The 25032-nt window shown below is 37.3% G+C and overlaps 1 protein-coding gene across 1 annotated transcript in view; it reads right to left on the bottom strand.

The window, feature by feature from the left end:
* SEMA3C (semaphorin 3C) overlaps positions 1–25032 on the bottom strand; it is a 122123-nt gene that overhangs the window by 5575 nt on the left and 91516 nt on the right. The window contains exons 11-17 of the mRNA NM_204243.2: positions 23426–23570; positions 19266–19488; positions 9872–9960; positions 7712–7753; positions 6346–6503; positions 3444–3511; positions 193–323 (exon numbers count right to left, since the gene is read on the bottom strand). Of these exons, the coding sequence (NP_989574.2) occupies positions 193–323; positions 3444–3511; positions 6346–6503; positions 7712–7753; positions 9872–9960; positions 19266–19488; positions 23426–23570 (856 nt within the window). The remainder of the gene's footprint in view (positions 1–192; positions 324–3443; positions 3512–6345; positions 6504–7711; positions 7754–9871; positions 9961–19265; positions 19489–23425; positions 23571–25032) is intronic.

Genomic DNA, 25032 nt, shown 5'->3' with positions numbered 1-25032 from the left:
TGAAATGCCTTTCTGCCACACTGAAGACTTTAGCTTGATTTATACAATTAAAGGGCTGTCTGATGTCCTGCACCCACAAATATTCTCCAGCTTCAGGATCTAATGAAAACACAAATGCCATCTCGCCTCATTCCGAGATGGAGATGCTGACTGAGGTCCCTTCCAGAGCAGTTGTTTGGTTGACACACTCACCTCTTTCCTCCTGTCATTATCTTTCTGTAGCAGCCATTTAATGGAAGCCTGAGGAGATTTGGGTGTACATTCAAGAAAGGTGGTATTGTTTTTTACTCCATATTGGACTGTTTCTGCTGCATTTCTGTATGCTAAAAAGTAAAAGAAGGCAGGTCAGGCTACTGTAAATGCTGGCGTTGTATAGAAAATAAATAATTGTGCAGCACCACTTGCAATACAGTCAATTGAAGTATATCTAATCCTGATATTAGCAGGTAATAAATATGCCATGGTACAGAATTTTCAAAGAAAGGAAAAAAAATGTAACAAAGAAAATCCAGTTCCAAATACTGGTGTTATCACTTTGATACGATCTCTTCTGAGAAAGTGGGACACCTGTGGGCAAGTAGGCAAATGCATGCCCAGACACTCCTAGTGAGTGGAGTTCTGCCTGGAAATCACTGCTTCTGGATGGGATAACAGCCTGGGGATATTCTTTCCTGAAATGATCTCATTCTCTACTATGACAAAACCACCTCTTTGGAACTGTCTAACATAGAACAAAGTATTTGGTATACTTCTTCACACTTCACAATTTGAAAATTAGAATAATATTGTAGGTTCAAAAATATATCACGATGTAAGGACAGCTCCATCCATTTCAATGGTCATGCAGTATCACAGGGAGGCAAGAGAGGGCAGACTTGACTGTAAGCATTCTCCTCTCTAAAAAAGCAAGAAAAAGGACCTCACTCTAAATCTGAAATTCAGTGAGTACTTAGGCAATCAACATAGGCCAGGAAAGATATATAGCACTCCAGCAACACATGGGCAAGTGCTGAGTGTATGTCATCGTTTAGACTTGCTTTGGCCCTTTGTGGTCTTGATAGATGGCAGTTACTGAAAGGAACTGTTCATTACTTGCCACAGATTTGTAATATTTTTTTGTAATTTTTTTTTTGTAATATTTGTCCCCCCCCAAAATACACTTCAGATTTAAAAGCTTACTACATATATAAAATAAAAATATTTCTTTATTTTCACAAACAAGTAGTAATCATACTGTATTTTTGCAGTCCTAAAACAGGTCTTCCTCAGAATGTATTTTATCTCCCATTCTTCTCAATTTCATTCATCAATTCACATATGAAATGGGAATCTATGCTATTACAGGAAGGAGAGTTTCCCTGGTTTTAGTCCTTGCAAGTTCTCAGCACATTTATGAGGCTGTGCCAAAATCAACTGCATTATTTACCAGAATAATGTAGACATATTTTGCATTCAAAGACCATAACCTGTCAGAGCTTGGCTGTCATGTCTGTAGCTGTGAAACATGGAAAAAATTGGAGCTGTAGCAATTTTTTTTTTTTTTTTTGTACGCTGGGGCTAGATATATCACATAAACACATTTTTCTTAACACTATTTACGTGTTCAGTACATATCTAACTTCTTCACTAGTTCATCCTACTACCACTTACAAATACTGGGAACAGTGACAAAATAAAAATGCATTTCTCTAATGGCTATAAACATTAACACAAGGATAAAAAATACTAAAGTACTTAATAGAACATTTGAAAAGCAATATTACAAACCCTTTAGTTCTTAACGATCTCTTAAAAAATATCAATATGCTAACAATATTGGTTTTGGTCTAAGGCATGCAACCTGTCATGCTTGAAATAGGAGTTTCAAGACTATAATTCCTTATAAACTTGGAAGATTTCTTGCTGTCATCCAACTCTGCTCCTTTGTCCTTTAAGCAGATTTCAGTGTTCCTCCCAACATAGTAGTTTTGCGATAAGTAGCTTGCATTATATTTTGAAAGAGTCCAAGTTACCATTTCTTTTCCTTATTTATTCCCCCAGGGAAGACAGTGTCATCTACCTACACTGCTGTCACTGAAACATCCTTTAAAATTGCTCAAACATCCAAATCTATAAATATTTCAAAACTAAGAAAAATGTCTTGAAAACAAGATTCCCGTGTCACAAGAATGTCAAGGTTTAAATGTTTGTTTCCCCTCAGCCCACAAAGCAGACAGCTGACATTCTCACATTTTCCACATCGAAAGAGGAGACACCTGTCCTTGGGACAGACAGTGGGTGGGTGGTCATTGCACATGACTGTAAGGTAGGACACACAGCTCAAGTTTCTTCATGGTTCAGGGCCTAGGCTTTAATATGAATGTCTCAGAGCTCAGGTGCATAATCTATAATGGTGGGGCGAAGTTGATCACAAGTTTCTGATTAACTTGTTCAAACTATCCAGCTTCGTGCAAATGACCCAACACTGAGTCACAGGGAGTGATACATTGGCACTGTGGGCTGGCAGCCAGAGCACAATTAGCCACATTTAGGCTGAGGATGCTATGACTGACTTACTCCTGGAAGAAAAAAGACCACAAGAGTAAGCAGGAGACTCTTATAGGATACAGAAAAAAAAATGCAAAACAAAATTTTCTGTGACTGAACCTTTGACATATAACTCTTCAACCATTCTTCTCTCATTTAACCAAAAATTCAATCAGCAATTTACAGTGAGATCTCCAGATGGCACAGTTGAGAGCACACTTAGAAGACACAAGCTCAGAAACTGGAACATGATTCTCTAATATGTGCCTGTGTTTTGATGTTGCCACAGCCCAGCTTAGGCATGCATGGGTTAAAAAGGCTTAAACTGCCTTTATGTGTGCATCTACTTTATGACTTTAGACATATCTGACTGTTGACTAGCAATGTGGAGAAAGGAGCAGCTGGGAAGGCAGAGCATTTTCTCCACTGTCTATCTGCACTGTGCCAGCCTGGCTAAGAAGTTGCACAACTAGAAATAAGGGAATTCATAAAGAGGTTTGAAGAAATTCATTTTTCTAGATAGAAGGAGAAAGGAATAATGACAATGGAAAGGAACCTGCTGAGAGATGTGCTCCAAAAACCAATATAACCTCAAATTCTATTCTACTCTAAGTGTTCAGGTCTGAGCCTTAATCACATATAGAGAAATTAATAAAGACTTAGAAGACTTACAAAGGCACTCAAATTCACTATACCTGTTTCTAGTCAATACTATCAGCTTCTTATTTCAGGTATGTTGAACTCTACATTTATCATTTTATCATATTTATGCAGAATTCATATAATTGCAAGGAAAGATTCAGACTTGGAAAATAATTATGCTTTACCAGTAAACCACACAGATGTGAGCTGCAATGAATCATACAAGGAAAGCCATGCATTCTTTATATAGCATAAGGATCTCTAAATTACAGTACCTTTCAGGTTGAAACCTCGGCACTGAGTCAGAGGGTTTCCATGTCTCACGTCTTGCCTACGACTCCTCCTAAAATATTTTAAAACACAAATTGTTATTCCAAAACAACTATACTTGAAGTAAACTTTTGTTTTTGTTTGTTTTTTTTTATCCTGATCAATAGTATAGTTCATGACCTACTTTGAGGTTGCTTTTCTGCTGCCAGGCATGCTAGAGAGAAGATACTGTTTAAGTGAATAACTAATTTGCTGAATTTTTTAAAGACAATTGTTCTTGTGGTAGGAAAAGTAGTTTTGCAATGAAGGCATAGGGGTGGAAGGGCTAGAGGTGATGTATAAAGGAGACATAGGTTTAGTGTTGCAAGACCTAACATTCAGAGACAGACCTCTCGGATTCAAATGGTCTTCAAATGGGCAAGCATCTTAGAATGAGATATAGAAGAGTCACAGAGCTCATATCTAATGCACCAACAGAAAATCACGGTGCAGGACGTGTTTCCTGTTCAGTTTTGGGAGGTGGCTGATTTTTGGTGCCTGTAGCCACTGTGATAGCAGAGAGGTAGAAGAATTCAGAATGGTGAAAAGCTCAGATTCAGTTCTGCCTTTACATGAGGGCATATAACTTTCTTTCTTTCCAAAAGATACTCAAACTCACCATGTCTTAAAACACTTCAAAATGAGACTTTATTATACTATTTCGATGATAGATTCAAAACCATGATTCTGTAAGTTAAGTAGCTTAGGAATTTACTGGGACTGGGAGTACTGGCATTTTAGCCCTCTTTGGCTAGGAGGTCACTGCTCACAGAATTCAGTGCATGAAGATCTGGAACCTGAATTTTTACTCTTAGTACATATTACTTTTTTAAAACTGAATATTCCATACATTAGTTCAACATTTATCAAGTTCAGTGAAAAAAAAAAATATATTGCTGATAGACACTTGTTGCAAAGGAATGGGATATGTAACTACAGTACTTTAAACTATGCACTAATGACTTATGAATATGAAACCAAAATGCCCCTGGAGCTGCAGCATTGCTAAGTGAAAGGGTGATGCTTCTTTGGTCATACTATGCCAGGTACTACAGAAACAGTGAGAGACAGACCTTCTAATCCTTCATCACCAGATCCTTCACTGGATAGTTTTAAAAGGCAACATTTGAAAGTTGATCTTTCAAAGGAGTAATTTCTGACATTCCAAGTATATTTTTGATGTTAAACATTAAAAACATGTGATTGTGCCTTAGGATCTTAACCTGTGTGAACTGTACGTGTAAGGCAGAGGAGACAGTGAAGAATTTCTCAGTGAATTTTAGGATGCCTGTTGCTACCATGAGTTGCTCCACTCCATCAGCAATGGCACGCTTGTTACATTAAGCAGTTCTAAGGATCTAAACTTTACCTCTGATACTTATCAAAAGAAGTCTTAGAAGGTGGTTTTAGAAAATAAAGATACTCCCAGGTAAATTAATTTAGGTGAGGAACAGAGACAGGTTGTCAAAAGAATCAAATGAACAAATGTGCCCCGCAGAAAGATGTTACTGCCTAAACTATGGGGTTTGGCTCTACCACTGTTTTCTTCTTTATAATCTCTCCTGTTAATTAACAGGACCGCTCACTTCCTTCACATGTGGAAAACAGATTATTTCTTCCTTATAATTCTAGGTGTTTATTTTCATTTTATATAAAAAGCAAATTGCACATGAAATGTCAACAAGAAGGAAAGCCCCAGTGGAAATAACCCTGGGTGTATACATGGAGATGAAAAGGAATCCACTGGAAACTGTACGGATCGTGTATACCTCACTGCTCATTATCTTTCAGTTAGTGTAGGAGTTAGGTGGCGTGAGACTTGGGGATTTTCTTTTTCTTTCCTCTCCTCTGTCTTCTGACCTTTGCTCCATGGAAGAAAACAATCAATTTGCAGACTGTTTGAATATAATAAGTGAAAGCAGTGTAAGGCCCAGGTATGGTACTGTACTTTTAACAGCTATAGCCATGTTGGGCTTTGTCTTTCTATCTGAAATTAGGAATTATTCAAGAATACGACAATTAAAGAATATTTGTTCAAGTCACCATTAATCTCTAGGAGTGACATTGTCATCAGCTAGTTGGGTCACTGGAGCAGGCCAGGTTCAGGGAGTGAGCACAGTGGCATCCACAGGGCAAAGCTCTGACATGTAACTGCAAGGTTTGTCTACTCTGCAGTAACATTTCATTGTACATTCTGTAGCTTTGTTTGTATATGAAGTGGATTCTTGGCAATACAAGAGTCACTACAGCCTGATGCTATTAAACATTTCCCTAGGGAGGCGGAAAGAGGCTCCTGTTTTGCATAAGAATTATGAGACAGACTACTAGCTCTGTTGTAAATGAAAGAGAAATTGCTCTCCTCTCCTGCATTAATAAATCTCGTGTCAAAAGCCCCAAACCTGCAAGCACTACATGGAAGTCACATTTGCCTGAAATTTCCATAGAAATAATTCTTCTCATTAAGGAGCAAGTGAGGAACAAAAACTAAATGACTTTATTCATCAAGCAACCTCAGTGATATCTGGCTGTATTTAGGGCTATCTTAATTTTATCCACAGTGAGCAACTGAATTTTAACAAAGGGAACAAATGTTTCACTGATTTTTTTGTGCATGAGACATCAGATTAATATTTCTGATTATGAATAGGGTGTTTTTTTTTTTTTTTCTCCCCATCTGTTGCTTTAAATATGAAAAGGCAACCCTTCTAGCATACAGTCCCACATGATGAACAATACCAAGTACCTATTTATATGTGCTCCTGAAAGGAATGACATTCCACTTCTGTATCTCGTTACAAGTCTCCAAGCTACATAGCAGAGCAAAAGCTTTATTCCTACATTCCTGGCAGACTTTACAGGGCTGCTCACCTTTTCCCTGTGGGATAGAACCTGGAGCAGGAGTTGCCATCCCAGGCGCAGTACGGGTCTCGGGCGAGGCAACAGTCAGCACAGGCAGTCCCATAGATGTGGCAGCGGTGCAAGGGGACCTGTGTGACCCCTTCCTCTGAGCTCACGTACAGCTGTTGCTGTAGAAGGAAATGGAAAGATTTATTTTAAATGTGGAGGAGCTTCACCCAAGACTTAACTCAAGACCAAGAGAGGAGCCACTAATATACGTAAAGTCAAGAAAAACAGACATCTCTCAAGTGAACAGGACTGTAATATTTCCACCTTCCTGCTAGAACACACTTAGAACTAGTTAGAATGTTAATGTTTTTTGGACACTGAGTGTCACTGTTCCATGCTGAGGCAGGCAGGCTGATTTAATATTGCTCCGATTTGAGAACATGGTTCTTATTCACTGAGGATTGTTGGCTCATGCCTTTGAACTATGTATTCTCTCTGCATATAGTCACACTAATAAATATTATGCAGAGTTCCTACTTGGATTCTCCAATGCATAGATTTCCAAGACATAAATCCTAGAGATTATGCTGGGGCTTGGAGCCAGGTTTTGATAGCCTTTGATACCTGGAAAAATAAGACATTTTATAATAAATGATAACTTTTGCAAGGGAAGTTAAAAGTGAATCACTAGAATCTGGGCCAAAGTATCACTTTTACACAGAAACTATTAATCAATTATTCCTTAAATATAAATTATTACTTAATACACAATCTAGACACTTCCCTGTTCTTTTGGTCATAAATCTAATAAATTACACCAAATTTAATTCAGTGAAGAGTGACAAGTGTTTACTTCTTCATTGCTTTGTGAAATATTGAGCAACACATTGCTTTGAAAATTATGGAATGACAGTTTTTAGTTTGGGTTTTGACATTTCATTAGATATCTTCATGGTTATTTTCACCATTCCTATTTCCATCATTACTAGTAATGAACAGACGTACAATTTCTCCATAGATCCAACATTATGTTTTTTTTCATACGTGCCATACTTCCAAAGGAAAATTTCTATTTAGGGCTTAACTAAAATAAGGAGTACAAATTTCATCCTTTAAAACTTTTTTTTTTTAATTTGCCATTTAGAAATTATTTTTTAAAAGATACTTCAAGTGAATTAGAAATCATAAATAATTATTAAATTATTTTATCCTACTGGCTCTTGAGCAGATGAACAGCTCATGTCAGATCCTGTCATGTTTCTCCACATTAATTAAAGAAAATGTTTTGTCTATATTTACTATGATGCATTACAATTGATCTGTTAACATTTTAAGTTGATTTGTTTCTCTATTAATAACATTAAGTAGGCATTCCTCTTCTCCTTACCTTTTTAGATGAAATCTTCATTGTTGTTATAGGAGAATTACTCTGAAAGACAAGATTTCAAACCACGTTTACAAAGACTCTCATTAATGCACTCACAAAATCAATATTTAACGTTCAATAAAACCTGAGTCATACCTAACAGAACTTTAACTTTCCACATCTTGGAAAAGCATCACCCCCTACTACTCCTGCTATTTTCACAACTAAACAAATTTCATACACACAATGAATGTCTCAGTAAATGCACTGGCTGAGCTCAGCGGCATTATTATTCATTATGTGCATTGATTTTCGTACAGTACTAATTAACCTGCATTTGTGTTAGTTCAGCAATACTGAGGCAGTGTGTTTTGAAGCCATTATTCTCACTTTGCAATAAAAAACTTCTGTTCTTCAAAATTGATGATACAAAAAAATTGTGCAATAGCTCATGCATATTTACTACATGACTCTGTTAAGAATATGTCCTATTTCTCCTACACATTATCTACAGTGCATACAGTTTGGCTAACATCCAACACGTGCTTTCAGATTATCAATGATAAGAATATTAAAAATGGCATGTGTGTTACTGAATGTTTTGTTCCCAGCAACAGTACAGTATACTACTGTGTGTCATCACTGGAGTCTGTTACTGTCTGCGTCCAAACCAAATCTTAGAGAGCTGGAAAAGGAATTATCACATTCATTGCCTTAAGCAAGTGAAGCAATTCATTATTCTCATCCAAATGAATGATTAGAATGGTGGTAATAAAAATGTTTAGTGTTTTTTGAAGATTTAGCAATTTCTCAGTCACAAAGGAAAGACCCTCTGGTGGGCCAGGATTAACTGCAGCAGACTATGGGCAAAGTGGGAAGGCCAGGACTAGAAAATCTGGCTGTGAATCATGAGAACTGGCAAAGATATGAAGGAGCGTAGAGCTGCTCTGCAGTATTTTATGACTGAACTGTCTGAAGATTCAAGTTCCAATACAACACTGGATCTGATGCCACATCTTGCTTATATTCTGGAATCTTTGCTTTGCTTACTCTCCATATTTACTAGCACAAAGCCAGTGATCTCATTCCCTTCTCTTGGAGAGACTCACTGAAACATGGCCATGCTGCCCACACAGACTTCAACTGCTGTAGTTATGGTACTGTGATTTTGAAGGTTCGGGATAAAAAGGTCTGTGCACAGACACCCAGAAATGAGGCTTAGAATCAAGATTCCTCCCATCCCACCTGTCTACTTTCTGTAAGTGGAGTAAGTAATAACTGGGCAAATGGCACTCTAAGTAGTGTTACTTACGTATATCTTTTTCAAAGGCAGGTTTTCAACAAAAGCCTAGGAGAGCTAATTATGCTTTTTTGAAGGTTGACACAGAAAGTATTCCTTTTCTTAGCGAAATAACTATCGTTGCATGTCTAGATAAAAATCTTACATTTTTGTTCTTGCGTACTCTCAGTGAAATAGAAGAAAAGCCCATGACAAAACCCTTAGCTAAGTTTATAGATGCATAACACCATTTGCCCTGAGGCTACTTGTTTTAAAAAACATCCCATTCAAAAAATTTGAAGCGGAATCTTCAACATGAGGAGAAATGTTTTCTTTAGGATGTTACAAACTGCTACATGCCAGAGTGGCTGACAAAGGCTATTCCTTTATTTTTCCCGATAGATGCTCATGTTTCTTTTTGGTTCATGTTGCTTTAATCTTGCTAGGTTTTTGACTCCAGAAGCTTTGAAGATCTGTAGCTGAGCAAAAACACTAGTTTGCTTCAGTTTTGCAGCCCAGAATTAGGAAGATTATCAGATAATTAAAGAAGTAACCTAGATTTAATCTGTAAATAGGGATAGTCTCAGTATCTCATGCCAATGACAAAAGTTGCATTCCAGAAGCCACTATAACATAACCTCATAAGAACATTATCAAAATCCTTCTATATAGTATGACAACTTTAAAAATAAGCAACTTATATACAGGTCAAAAAGGGATTTGAGCCGACCTACATTCATCATTCAGATATTTTATTTTGCTCTTTGGGTGGTATCAAGCTGACAGTAGGCACATTCACTTGATCTTTTATCAAGTCACAGTTGCCTTTGCCAAAGTCTTTTAGAACAAAGTGTTTGTGCGAACATACACATTGGAAGAGTAAATGTAGGAGCAAGCCAAACCTGAAAAACTTCCAGCTCTTCTAAAATGAGTTCTCCACTTGCAGAGAAGTTGGTGGGTAAGACAACAACTTTTTGTACAGTTCCTTGATCTGGAAACAATGAGAAAAAAATCAGACCATGTGACAGAAAAAAAAAAAAAAGATGAAACATTATCAACTATGAAAAGAAACCATGAAAACCAGCACTATGACACAGAGAAAGGTATGAAAAAATATTAATTTGGGGTGAGAAAGCACTATGAGGTGATCCCCTCTCATGTCACAGACTGCATGACTTATACATGACTGCAAACAGTATTATTCTTATACATGAACTTCAAGAAGTCATGGTAAGATTGGAGTAAGTACCATCATTGTTATCATTCTACCTGAAAAGATTAATCAAACTCAGTAACTATCTTACAATAAAAACAGAGCAGTAAGTGAAGGAGAGCTACTGTATAATTGAAGTGTATTCATACTCAGTAATAATATGAAATGACAACTGGTGACAGGAAAGGTAAATATTACAAAGAATAACTTAATCTAATTCTAAAAATAATAAGCTGAAAGATTTTTTTCCAGGAAAGTCAAGCAATACTTAAGTCCTTTATGTATTAGTAGGAGTTATTGTTTTGGTCCATGTGGAAAAAGAAAAAAATGGCAAGGGGAAGACTGTGTAGAGATTCATTTATAGTTGCCATGTCAAATTACAGTTTCAAGCCCCTCAGTTGAAGACGTAAGTAAGAAGCAAAAATGATGTGCCAGTGGTGGTGTTTTTGTGGGTAGATACCATGAGTAAGAACATTAGTGATTTAGTGTACATATGTGGAAAGAACATACAAAATGGAGGGGTCATTCTCTGGAGGTTCATAAAGGCTGAGACATCCACTGAAGTATTTCAGATGTGGCAGAAAAGAAAGACTGTGGAGAATCAGAAGGATGGGTATAGGGACATTTATTGGGGAGAAGGAGAACACAAAAAATCCCTCCCATTTGAAAGGCCTGGAAATTTGTCTGAGTACAATAAATTTATTTGTTCAGTATTGATTCTGAGGAATGGGAACACATGGTACAGATTTTGTTTGGTCTTCAAAAGTTTAATGAGCAGTATAGACTTTTGCGGTTAGTAAAAAATGAGTACAGCACAATATAGGTAAGTATCTACGTGTATTTTTATGAATTTGTGACTGAGGAAAGGAAATCTCAGCTTCCTGTTTGGCAATTCATGATGTAGACTATGTAAAGTGAAAAACTGCAATTTTCCCTTTGCTTTTAAGGGCAGTGACTAAATTCCATGGCTGCAACTGTAGGGCAAATTGGTTGCAATAAATAATTTACATATTTTTATTTCCCTGGAGGAATCTAGCAAATAACCAAACATTTTATTTTAAAAATTAAGGTTTATGGCCAGAATATTGGCATGTAATGACCTGACCTCACATGTAGAACACTGCAATATGTTGCCACTTAAAATAGAAAAAAGAAAAGAGAAATTGAAAGCTGACAAGACTTAAAAATCTGTAGCTATCAATTGTGCATGCTCAGAGCACATAATACATGAATTTTTCATGAAAATCTTATATGGAGAACATTTATTCTCATTATACAATGGCACGATAAACCAGTTCCTTCCAAAGAAATATTACTGAAACTAAATCTCTTGATAGCACAGCTGTGGTCTAGACTGGGTGCCAGTATTAGCAAAGCTATGGGAACCTTAGAGATTTACAAACTGCCAAGACACACCAAAGCTTTAAACTGCTGCAGATGCATCCCTCACTCCAGCTAAGGAGAAGCACGTGCGTATGTATATGCGTACATTTCTGCTAAAGGGAATAATCCACTCACAAATATACACAGCTTAAGTCTAGTCTACCTCTGTCTTTTTGCATCCCTTTATCAATGTCAAATATTAAACTGTACAATCTAGAACATTGCATCAGAAGTGCAGGAAGGAGTTGCAGCCTTTTGTGATTTTTCTCAGCTGCCTCCAAAGTGTCAGCTACCTGTGACCCTGACTTACAGGAAATGAAGCACGTTGACAGTGACCCTACCTGCAAAGGAATGTGAAACTGAGCTTCCAAAGAACTGAAGAACCGGTTTGTTTCAGTGATCCATTAGTGCATGTCACACATTTAAAATTCCTAAATTGTCTTTGGTCCTCAAACATTGCTTGAAACTGAAATCAGAACCTGAGGGGAGATTTTATCCAGGACACTGGGAGAAAATACTGATAATGCCTGACGCCAAGCCCTTGTGTCCTAATAACCTTTCTTATTTAAAAACTGGGTTCCTATCTACCTTTTTGTCACAACCTAGCAAAATACACAGAGTTAAGGACTGTTTACCTTACAAGTCATTCCTTTTAACTCAATATTATACCATTCCTTTTGACTCATTATTGAACCATTAGGAACAGATCCTTGCAGAAAGATATGCCCCATTGTTTTAAAGCAATTAGTAAAGTTAATGCAAGATTGAGAATAAATTTTCCTGTTAGGGAAAGTAGGCAGTAGGAAGCTACTCATTAAATAAAATCACTTAGAGCAGGGAATTCCAGCAGCCTGTGTATGTAAATACAGATACTTCCAATAATGCTTATAGGCCGTAACTCTCCACTCCTTCTGAAAATAGTCTTTCTGCTGTTGCTTAGCCTGTTCCTTAATAGATGAAAAGCAAATATTTGTGCTTAGAAAACACTTCTTATTCCTTCCTCAGTAGTACTGAAGTCCCCATTGTAAGCACAGTAGCTGCCATCAGTCATTTCTATGTGTTCATGTCAGAACGTTTATGGCACATCTGAGTTTGTCTGAAAATCGTATTTGCTTATTTTCTTTAACAGCAAGGCAGCAAACTGAATTCCTAGGTCAGAAGGAAAGTTGGAAAGGATAAAGACCTGTGCACTGCAGGAAATGTATGCAAAATAGCAGTGTCTGAGCTATTTTCTAGTGCATTTCAAAGCAGGTAATCTTTTGTGTTGTGAGCCAGCTACAAGATCATTGAATTAGTCACATTTTTTCATGTCACAGCATGAAATTTAAGCTAATTCTGTGAATATCATAAATGCGAACAAGATTATTTCTTCTTCTGTTTACTTGCTACTTCCAGAAATCCCCTTGAAAGCAGTTCTATATTGTTATAATTTCACATGGTTGTGAAAAAAGCTACTGTGTCTCCCGAACGTCAACCCACTGCTAGAATGTCCCAGTTGAAGCGACAGATTTATGCTCACTGTTGCCCTGACTTTTCACCAGGAACTGCTTGCAACCTCGCTTCATCCTCGGGCTGGGAGTGGAGGGCAGACAGAAGTCTGGAGGAATCTCCCTCGAGCTGACAGCAAGATGACAGGACTACTCATAATGACTGTTTTTCTGTTTCAAACCTGCTTGAGCAACTGCAGTCTCCAAGCTCCATGTGGAAGACAATGTCAGTGAGAACACATTCCCTTCTGAGAGGACTGATAAGCAGGGAATGGCAAAGGAGGAAAGCACTGATGGCCCGTAGACTAAAAGATGGAGTAGAGAGTATGCAGAGTGGGAAATACATTGAGGAGGAAGACAGCACCCAAGAAAGGAAGGAGGAAAGATAGGCAAATAATTATAACATCAAGAATGATAGTAAAGCTTAAAGAATAAAAACTCCCTTGAAATGCAAAGCATAATTTGGAGCTTGCATTAATCAACTGAGCTTCATTAATACTAGTGCCTCATCACAACACTAATTCCTGGGCTGACTGAACATGGGCAATAGAAAAGGCAAAGCTTAGTGATCAATGATGAAAAATATGCAGGTATTTGGATGGAATCTGCATTCCAGAAGCTGAGTCTATAGGTCTGAGTTTAAATCTCATTCTTCAAATTCCTCCTAGCTTTTCTTTCCCCAGTCCTAAGTGAACACTGCAGTTGTCAGTATGGTGAGCATCAGAGAGACAGGACCCAGCCACCTCTGACCCACACTGCATGCACAAAACCAACAACAAATCAAAAACCTGAGTTTTACACATCATAAAATAATGACTGCAATGGACATCAACTGCTCTTCTGCCAAGAGCTTCACAGAGGGGCCTCCTGTGTTAGCCCTGGTGTGTCAGACATCACAGAAAACCCTTCAAAAACTTTTTTCCATGTTGCACTTGTAAGCCCATTGGCAGATTCATCATTTTTGGTCTCTCAACTGAGTAGAACCAGCTGCAGATAGATAAAATTATTTGGGGGGGGGGGGGGGGGGGGGGGGGGGGGGGAGGAGAGGGGAAGAAAGAAAATTGTTGACAGAATACTTGAAATCTCTCTGCTTGAGACAATGTTGTCTCAGCAAAGCACCTGAGATGGTGGCAGTTTGGCAGTGAGGCCTGAGAGACGTGTCTACATACTGAGCTGTAAATCAGGGCTCTAACCACAGCCACATAGCTTCGCCATCTGTTCAATGGGTGCATATTTTTTTTCCCATCTCACATTGTTGCTGTGAAACTTGGTCAGGTACAAGCCACACGTGGGGGCAAAATTTTCAGATAGATTGAGCTTGGTCCAACTTCTGGAAACACTATGATCTTGACTGAACAAAAAATAAGAGGAAACCAAATGTGTAGGAACATCTGCTTTACATATCTTCTTAAGAAGCTGTGAAAAAGCTTTGGATGAGTTGGTCACTAAGAGGTGTTGAATGACTCACTGCTGCGTGAGCAAGGGGAGGACAGAAGCTCTGTCTGCACTGGTTGTGTCACTGTTGTGCAACACCACCTCCCCAAGCTCACAGACAGGAAGCTGTAGCATTACAGCTGAGGAAGGCACCCCTACTCTTCTGACCAGATTATTTCTTTCCGTTAGAATCTGTAGTTTATTACATGATTTTGGCTATTGTGTTAGTGGAGGCTACTGTTGTCAGCAAAGTTAGGTTTTCCAAAAAGACGGTAATCATGTAACACCCTGGAAACAAGTATTCTCACAATTAATTCATATCTTTAAGACTGACTATATTACAACCTTATGCTTGGAAAGCACTTACTGTTCCAGACTGAAAACAAGCGTTGCATCAGAAAAGTTATTAAAAACATTGATCAACCTCATGCCACATCAGATGCATTTGGCCCACATGAATCATCGGAATAAGCCACACTGAAACCTGAAGTGCCTTTTCATGGCAATCACTTGGACCTCTTCACACAAAAACATATCCTATGCTGATGGCAAGGAGCTGAAAATAAATCCTATTGGTGCCCATGTCTGCTTAATCTATCCAAGTTCCTCACAGACATTTAAATACTCTTGTAACACCATGAGCAATAAAAAACCCACATGCACAGTCTTTTGGTTTTGCAATCTGTGTGGACTTTGACTGAAGGCTTTCATACTGCAAGCAGTAGGTGGCATGCTTAAAAATAAATATTAATCTCAGTACAATGTTCTCATGCTGTTTTACTGCTGTTCTTAAAACTCAAATGCAAAACAATCTACCAAGGGATAAACTAGGAAAACATTGTACTCTTGAATTCCTTACATAAAATTGTACTGGCTGAAGTGAAATTCTAGTGTGAATCAAAAAGTACAAGATTGAATTGTGGGCTACCGTACAAATGGGATAAATGAAGCACAGTAATTGAATATATTATTATTCATCCCATAGGAAAAAAGCATTATCATCACTGCTCTTGTCAAATATGCAAATAAGTGATTACATTATTTCAAAGTAAATTATCCCACTGGTTTCTGGGAAGACAAGGTACACAGTACTCTTCTCTTGTAGCACTGCTATTTGGCTTAAAGGCTTGATTCTTCTTACTCTAAGTTGACTCAAAGACCATTTTGGGTGGACTGGAAAGTTTCCTTAAGTGGTTTGAGAGTCTTCAGGTTGAACAGTACACAAAAACAGGTGATCCTTATCATTTGAAAAGTGGGTGGAATGCTGCAAGAATAATAACTGTTTGTGGGATTTATTTTCTTAGCTATGTAAGTGACAGAAAGGGAGAGAAAAGCGACATATTGACTCTCGGCATGGACTAGCCCCTGTAAACTCAACATTTTTGTCCGAGGGTGCAAAGAAAACACTACATCGAGTTCGCATTAATGTGAAAAAGTGACACAGCTGCCTACACCCTCCCAGACCACAGCTACATCATGAAAACCACTGGGGTTCTTTGAGCTTTCTACTTCTGTTATTCCTCACTTGCATCCAGGAACTGATTTATTACTGAGGCTATAGAGGAGGAAGAGAGGAAAAGCTAAACATTTTGTGTGCTCTGCATCTGGCAAGACATAAAACACTCCAGTTTCAAGCATGAGACAGGTCACTGACAGTGACAGACACGGCTGGCAACATCTCAGTTCAGCAGTAGTAACTCATCATCTGAGCTGAGTGTAATTGTCACCAGGTGCCAAGTCCCATTGTCTCTGGCTGTGGGGCACAAGGCTCCCAAAGAAATTATCACATGAAATTCTCCTACACAGTGTGGTTTTTCCATTTGCTGGGATGATCTGACACCAAAGAAAATCCCCTCTGCATTCCTTTTGACAGTTAATATCTCTATCGTATTCTCTTGAGTCTCACAGAAAGCAGTGAATAAAGAAAAGAAGTTTATCCTCTCAGTGGCTGAAACTTGATCGCTTTTATTTAAAAGGGCTGAGAAACACAGTAAGTTTCACTGCATGAGTTTCTTCTGAGGAAGATGTTGGAGGGTATTAGTGTCTCAGGGAGTCACTGTGCTCTACTCAGGAATAATAATGCCCACCCTCACGACTAACTGGAAGGCAGACAGTGATCTTTGTCTCTGGTGTACTGCAGAAGTTAAAAACAATGTACATAAGGTATTGAGAGATGCAGTGTGTGTATTTTGTCCAAAGCAGACCCTGTGCTGGTACTTAGAAGATAACAAACAAAACATAAGTACAAGCTGAGGTATGTTAATGCTTTAAGTGAATCACAGGCACCATTAAGAATGGCTTGTAGCTCACTGAAGTATAAAATGAAATGGCTTGTGTTTATATCATGCAGAATCACTGCAATGTTACATGTCTTTATTGTGTATTTTCATGCACATTCATTATTTTCTACGCATTTTCAGTATTAATTAGCACTGCTATATGAAGAATCCTGCATTGGTTGGAAAAGTCTATGTCTCATGTTCTCTACCTATCTTTAGTAGGACTTTCCTCCAATTGACATTAGATGTTTATAGAACATTTTAAGCCAATGTACTACTATATAAAAAAATACCTACAACATGCATCTGAAAGATCTGTTCTAGTCTGCCAAGCTATTTCTATGGCAAAACATTCTGCTTTGGCAACGAATAAAGCTAACAGACCACAGAGTTCTTGAGGAGCTGTATAGGAACAGTTGGGGTAATATCTATTAATGCTTCTGATATTTCCACAGTAGAGTATGAAAACTGTTTTTCTTTACCTCTGAAGGAAAGAAGAATTATGACTCTAAATCATCTGAAAGTTGAGAACTGCAATTGCATTAATTAAACTGAAAAGAAAATGTGGCTATATGTTAGAGAGGGAGAAAAACAACAAGAAGGAAGACCTGACCTAATTAGCTTAAGTTGACCTTGCAAGTGGGATCAAAGGATGCTTTAAAAATCATCTAGCAACTGCCTACCAAGAAAACTAGAATGCCTAGATTAAAAATAGATTAAGTTTTTACTGTAATTTATTAATTAGACATTTTTCTATTCTAACAATATCTTGTAATACACCAAGTCCTCACAGTACAGAAAATAGTAACCTGGTGTAGGTGTGATACAAGAAGGTGAGCCAAGTATTTCTGTTTTCTTATTTCCTATCCTTGAACCACAGAACCCTGTGAGCTGGAAGTGACCTTTAGAAGTTATCCAGTGCAATAACCCCCTTGAATCAGGTCCAGTTACAGTAAGGTTTTCAGGGCCGTGTGCTGTTGGGCTTTGAATCCTGTGAATCTCTGAAGATGAAGAATTCACAACCTCTTTGGAGCTCCGTTCCAGTATCTGACCCCTCTAATAGTGAATAATTTTCCTTTCCATCTAATTTCAATGTCTTGTATTCTAGCTTGTGTCCATTGGCTCTCATCCTGACAATGAAGATCTTGAGTAGAATCTTTTCCCATTAAATAAATAAAACAGATGTAGACAGCAATGAGATCTCCACTTTGCTTTCTCTGAATAAATCCAATTCTCTCAGCCTGTTCTCATACATCACATGCTACAGTCCATCAAGTGATCTCAATCCATTATGTGTCAGTGTTTTCTGAGTACTGTGGAGCCCACAACTGGATATGGTACTCTTTGAGTATCCTGTTGGCTGGATATGCTTCTGCTAATACAGTGCAGTATGCATTTAGCTTCTTTTGACACAAGGGTACTCTGCCAACTTTGATAGCTGGGGAGGTTTTTCTAAGAAAAATGAAGAGACTTCCTTATAATTCCATCCCTATAGAAGCTTGACATTCTTGAAAGTGCTTTTATCACCAGCTTCCTAAATCTATTATATCAGGCTGGTTATTCCCAGTCCCATATGAGTTTGCTGGCAGATGTTTTTTTTGTTTGTTTTTTTTTTTTGTTTCTTTTTTTTAACAAGCAGAAAATAACCAGGATCCCAATAATAGGTGAACCATAAAAGCAATATAAGCCATCTCTGTAATCATTTTCTGATGTTTAGAGATATATTTGCTCTGCTTGAGTTCTTTTCCTTTGTTCTACTTGAAAACATCTGTAGTAAAAAGATTAGCCTTTGTGTATATCAGCACATAATGCCCTGTTAAGTTGGAGTTTCACATGTGAATGAATCCTATAGTCTAGCCAGAGCTCCACTCTGCTTGTCTGCTTTAATCAAGAGAGTGTGATTCATATCTGAGTATTTTTGAAAAATCAAATTTGATCAGTATGAGAATCACTCGTGTTCCCAGCAGACTTCAGAAGCATAACCTTGGTTTCAAATTTGTTGTAGCTAAAACCAAAATGTAGGTCATATTAGAAATTATTTTAGAATACTTGGATGAAATTCTACGTATCCACCGCTACTAAGAATCCAACCATTTGTTTATCTTTCTCTGCTAAATATTTCTATATTTTCACTTTTTTATGTGATTTCTGCATTTAATGTCCTCTAACATCAGATTGTCTTTTTCTTTAGATGTAGTTTCTCTATATATTAAATAAAGATGATGGGAGTACACAAAACAATTCATAGTCAGATTTTGGAATTTCTGCACGTTAGAGAGAGTCAAATTCTAATATGGAATCACACTGATAACAAACCGTATTCAAGACAAGAATTATAATTTAGATCAAATATAAAATATCCTAGTGTTGATTTATGTCTCTGGTAAAATTCATGCTGATACATTATATCTCTTGCACATAGTTAAGATTCAAAGGAAACAAAAATAAATGCAAATTATAAAGCAATGGATGAAAACATTTACTGCTAATTTTGCCTTACCTGTTCCAAGAAACAAGACATGGTATCTTCCATCAGCAGCATTCACTCGGTCCACAGCAATCTTTGTATACTTGTAGTCCGTTCCTATCCGGATGATTAATGGCCTCTTATGTATTGGGTAAATGGGATTATACATCAAAGGATGATTTCTAATGAAGGTCACAACATCATCTGGAAACTCTTTGGTTGTCCGCATATTGGGTGTGAAAGCTCCTCCTGGACACTGCACAAAACATGCACAATAATGCTTAGCAATGCTTACCATCGTTCAGAGACATTTCCTCTATAATTCATTTGCAAATATTGACTGAGAGCTGACAAAATAAGTTCCCAAAAGAAAACTTCAGGCCCTGACTGAAAGTAATTGTATTCCGGTAACTGGCATGAAATACTTGAATAGTTATGCTTTTATCTCCCATTGATTCAGATAAAGGAAACACAAACATAATTTTGCAATATTAAAATCCAGGTTGATGGCTAAGTTCCATAGTTCTGGACCTATTTCCACATTCATTATATTTCCAGTCATGCTTTTGAAAAAAAAAAGAAATCCAAGTAATTGACAAGGAAGATACAGCTGTTTTGTTATAGAACTAGTACAAAGATAAAAGGCAAAGTCTCATACCCAAATGTAATTTGGTTAATATCCCTCTAGTCAGTATTTTGATTATAGGACAGTGAAAATGTGTGCGATTTATCTTCATTTGAAAAAGCAGTAGTATAGGTTTGAAGTAGGATATCTGATACCTTGAGACAGCTGATCATTCACAGGATCTCACATACCCCATCTGCTCATGAGAAAACATCATCTCACAAGAAAACATAGAAATCCATTGGTATTCTAGATGCTTCTTTAAATGCAGGGAATGACCACTAGAATAATCAGCCCTGAGGCATTCTGGACTTAAAGATGAAAGTAAAAGGAGTCTTAAAAAGTTCAAATGACTTGTGAGAGCGAACCTAAAACAAGATTCTATGATTCTAAGACGTCAGGAGCTATGTCAGTGTCTGATACAATGTGCTGGATGTACCCACGCTCATGTACACAACTACTTCAGCCACTGTTATCACAGTTTTCACTGCTGCTCCTGATATTTCCTCCTTGTCAGATTGCTGGGATACGGACCTCTCCTTGGAATACTGGGGCTATTCAGAAACGTTTCAACAGATTATTTTCCAGTTGGAAAATTTTTATTTGTTCAGTACAAAACAAGTTTCACGAAAACTTGTTCCTTTTGATGAGGACAATTCTTAGGTCTAGGATGGAATCTGTAGTCAGAACCACAGCCACAAAAATAGCTAGTAGCTTAGGGACAGTGTCACCTCACCTGACTTTTTCTGTCTCAAAGTTAGACATTTATTCTTAGCCATCTAGCTTTCCTCTACAGTCAGTAATTCAGACTAGACACCCTGCTTTTATATGGTTAAGATTACGTAAAATGAATCATACTTTGAGAGTCTAGGAAACTCACCATGGGTATATGACTCATATGTCCAGCATACCTGATGCAAGCAAACATTAAAATCTGGGTCTTTGCATCCCAGGGGATCCCTCTAACCACCAGGCAGGAGTGTCAGTTCTACTCTTGCCACTAAAAGCTGTTTTTGTTCACCTTATTAACTATTCATTAAACAATGCCAGGAATCAATTACAAAGTGGACTGTAGCCTAGTACCAGGTCTTGAAATCAGCTTCTGGCTCTGGTAGGAATAGTTTAAAAGAAACTGCTCCACCATCAGTTACCTTCAGCAGAAGGAAGCAGAGGAAGTCAGCTCAGATATGGGTCTCTTTTCCCATCTGAAGTGCTTGACAATTGATTCTTCTGAACGTCATTATTTATCCTGACAGTTTTGGTTAGGTGCTCATCACAGATGATACTACACGTTGGCTTTCTAAGACTGCTGACAAAATCTAATTTGTATTATCTTGTTTGCCCTTCTTTCTCCCATGGAACTTCCATCCAGTGTTGCAGGAAATGTATGGAGCTATCTGCTATGATTAGTAACAAGTGATGATAAAAGAACTGTCTTCATAAATCTTGGGGTTAATAGCAAGATTCTTCTTGCTAGTGGCTTTCCAGATAACGTTTCCTCTCTACATGGACTCTATTTCACCTGCAGTTCAAGTTAAACTTTCTTGTCTCGTGCAGTTCAGTTGAAAGAAGATTTTCTCTGATAATTTCTGTTTTCCTTCCATTCTTGACTTGAAGATCATAAAGACTCATGTCTTGGACTTCCCACAAAATGACTGTGCTATTTTTCACTCAAGTATGACTCTAAAAATTCTAAAAACATTAAAACACTATTCTGTGCAAGTCCTCAAAAAAACATCTTCAATCAATTCATTTTTTTTCTGTTCCCCATATAAACCAATAGCAAGTGAAAGATGCTACTGAAGAACACTGTAAATTTTCCCTTTCCTGAATCTGTATCCTCCACACCTCATTCAAAGGCTCAATTACACAGTGATTATGTTCACAGTTGATCACTGTGTAGTAAGATTACAGACAGAAACAGACTTATTTCATTTACAGTATATTTTTCAATGTGCTGTAGGTAGAAAAACTATTCCTATAAACTGAAAAATGGAAACTATCCTCAAACATGACTGAATTTAGTAGGAAGCTGCCAATTATATAGTTTCTTTTTTCCATAAGTAAGTTTTGCTTGTGGAGAAATAAGAAACCATTGGTATGTAGCGAACAGCAGCCAAATTCTGCGGAATTGATTATGACCAAATGTATGCATTGCTTTATTTAATTCTACTGAAACTATACTGAATCCCTTTCACTGTTTATGCAATGTACTGAAACATAATAAACGTTCGTTTCTGTCCAAAGCTTCAGTATGAATATCTCTCTAGGCAACTATAAAGTAGGATTTTCCATGTTATAAAAAAATTCATCCTAGTCTAGTTCAGCATCCTAGAAGTATCAATAACCTTTGTTCCAGAGGAAAAAGGTTCATGTATCTTAGTATGCACACTTGGAAATTCACAGCTAACCCTAAGAATACGATTTCTCACTTGATGACCTGATTTTTACAGATTTTAACATAGTTGAAAAACAGAGTTTGCAGTATGCATGTAAAAAAGAATATTTTGACAGTATAGAAAACAAAAGCAGAGAAGTCCCATTGTAGAAAACACACCTTTGGGATACTGTGCTATAGCTGAATTGTGAGGAAGCAGAAAAAATTCAGTGATCAGAAAAACACTAATGATCATCTTAAAAGACCCTGTTTCAGTTTTGTTTTTGGTGTGAGTTAGGAATTTACCTTCAAATTCAAAGTTTACCAGCATGTCTGAAAAAGGGTAGATATTTTTTGTTACTATGTCAAATTGAAATCTGAATTTTCTTTTTCCATTTCCATTGTGCTGCCAGATTCCTTCAGGCTCATCTGGAATACCACATAAGCCTCCATGAGATGAACCTCCTTCTTGGTGAACCAAGAATAACGTGGCAGTGGTTGAGGAAATATATACAAATACAATATTCTGAAGCAGTAAGAAGTTTTCAAATCACACGAGCACAACACTTCCTATTTAAATGGGCCATTTATTCTTTATTTACATCAAGATTAAACTTAAAGCCTCAGTGAACTCATCAGATTAGAGCAGTATGAATTAATGAAAAAGAAGGAACAATGCTAGCATTTGAACATAGTAGAATATCATGTATAGATTAGCTAATTTTAGAGATCTGGGGACACGAAGTTCTAAGTCTTACAACCACTTAGAACTGCACTAAAATATTAAGAATGGTATCCACAGACAGAAGTTTGGATCCAGACAGTTGAGCACACACATAATGCTGTCTTTGTATGCTTATTTATGTAATTATCTTTTTTCTAAATCCTGCACACAAAATTTAAAAGTACATGCAAAACATCTGACTATTATTTAGTGAAATAACTCTTACCATCTTTGAGCAGAAAGAAGAGAGATTAATATCTTACGTGACAATGACAGTTTTTTTAATGGAAGATTTCCAGATACTGCACGATTTGAATGGTAAGGTGAGAAGCAAATAAAATTGTTCTGAACTGTAGCTAAATGCCATAGTCACATACAGACAGTTCTCCTGGAATAAATATTATCTATTTATGTATTAAACAAGGAGAAGTAATTGGCAAGCCTCTATAAACATATTATGTACTTACAGTGCCAGGTCGTGGGTACGGAATTCTGCCCTGATATGGAATCAGCTGATGGTTTGGGCCCTCCTTGTGTGCAAATGGCCCATTGAACACAGTCTGGATGTCAGACAAATGATACACACACACAGCTGAGCCTTTAAAAATGGAGCTGGAAAACAGTAGGAAAAGGGCAGCAATTTAACCTACTAACATTTCTATTGGTTTTCCATTACTTTGTATGTTCCAGTGCTGAATGGTACTTCTGTAATAACATAATACAATTCAATACTTCTATAGCGTGGATTTACTATAAATTAACCAATCCAGGTTCCCAATATACACCATTAACCTTTACAACTGAGCAACTTTTTTGAACCATGAACTGAAAAGAGAAGGAAGGACTTAAACTACCTCTGCGGTATGAGTAAGAAATTTTTCAAATGTTGAATATAAAAAAATATAACGTGACCCCAGTTAAATCAGTGGCAAAAATGTTGCTGATTTAAGTGAGACAAGAGTTTTATAAACTTTGTGCTGCTAAGCTCCACAGAGATTTCCAGAACGCCCAATCAACATATTAACCACAAGACCACTGTAAGCCACCTACAAATCCATGTCTAAAATGTTAATCAAAACATCTAGCACAATTAAAAATGGTTAAATCACTACAATCGGTTGCCAGCTGTTTTAAGCAAAATGGGGGCAGACTGTGGCTGTAAGAGAATTGTACTCCTATGCAGTACTTAAAGGGAGTTGGAATATAAGCTTCCTGAAGAGAAAGGAGGGGGTCCTAGAAGAGGAGAGCATGCTTTTTTCCAATGGTCCAGCAATGGTCTGATATCTCCTCAAACAGTACAAGCTCTGAATGGCCTCCATCACACAGTGACCATGCAAGGCACCAGAGGAATAACTCTGAGGGTAATGTTAAGACTGACTGCTGTGAATTAATTCTCTCTCTCTTTTTTTTTTTTTTTTTTTTTACTTTCACTGCATGTAAGACTCAGGATATTTATCCCAGTAAAGAATAGACAGTCTAAAATATGCCTGATGTCAACTGAAGGACAAAGATTCTATGATTCTATGATAATCTAAGTAACTCTCTGCTTTCAGCCAGTGAAGAAAAAAAATCACTCTAGAAGAAAACTGAAAACATGAAAATTTCAAATCTGCATTTACACAGTGTCTAAACAAACGAAGTGCTACAGATTACCCAGCAAACCATATTGCTCTCAGCTATATATGTATTAGCAGGAAGAACCTTCTAGACGAATTATAATATTTGTGGAAATTTTTGTAGGCACTAATAGGTTTAAAGAGAATGCTTTTAATCATTTCAGATATTTTACATTAGATTTACAGCAGATTATATCACCAAGATAATTTGTATTACTTTTTTTCCTTCAGTATGGTTTTGATAAAAGTACTAATAGTCATTGTTTGGTGGAATGTATCTCTCTTGCTACTGTTAGAAGCTGGAGGTCCACAGAGGTGAAGAAAAACAAAAAAACAAGGAGTAAAAAGCATTATGAAGATTGTATTTGACTGTGTAACACACACAATCTCCAGCCAAACAAAAAGAAAGAAACCATAAACTACGTGGTTCATGACTACAGAAATGCATGTGAGTGTAA

This window comes from Gallus gallus, chromosome 1 (assembly GCF_016699485.2).
Source record: "Gallus gallus isolate bGalGal1 chromosome 1, bGalGal1.mat.broiler.GRCg7b, whole genome shotgun sequence".
Taxonomy (NCBI): Eukaryota; Metazoa; Chordata; class Aves; order Galliformes; family Phasianidae; genus Gallus; species Gallus gallus.
The sequence above is the reverse complement of the archived record's forward strand: the minus strand, read 5'-3'. Positions and strand labels throughout refer to the sequence as shown.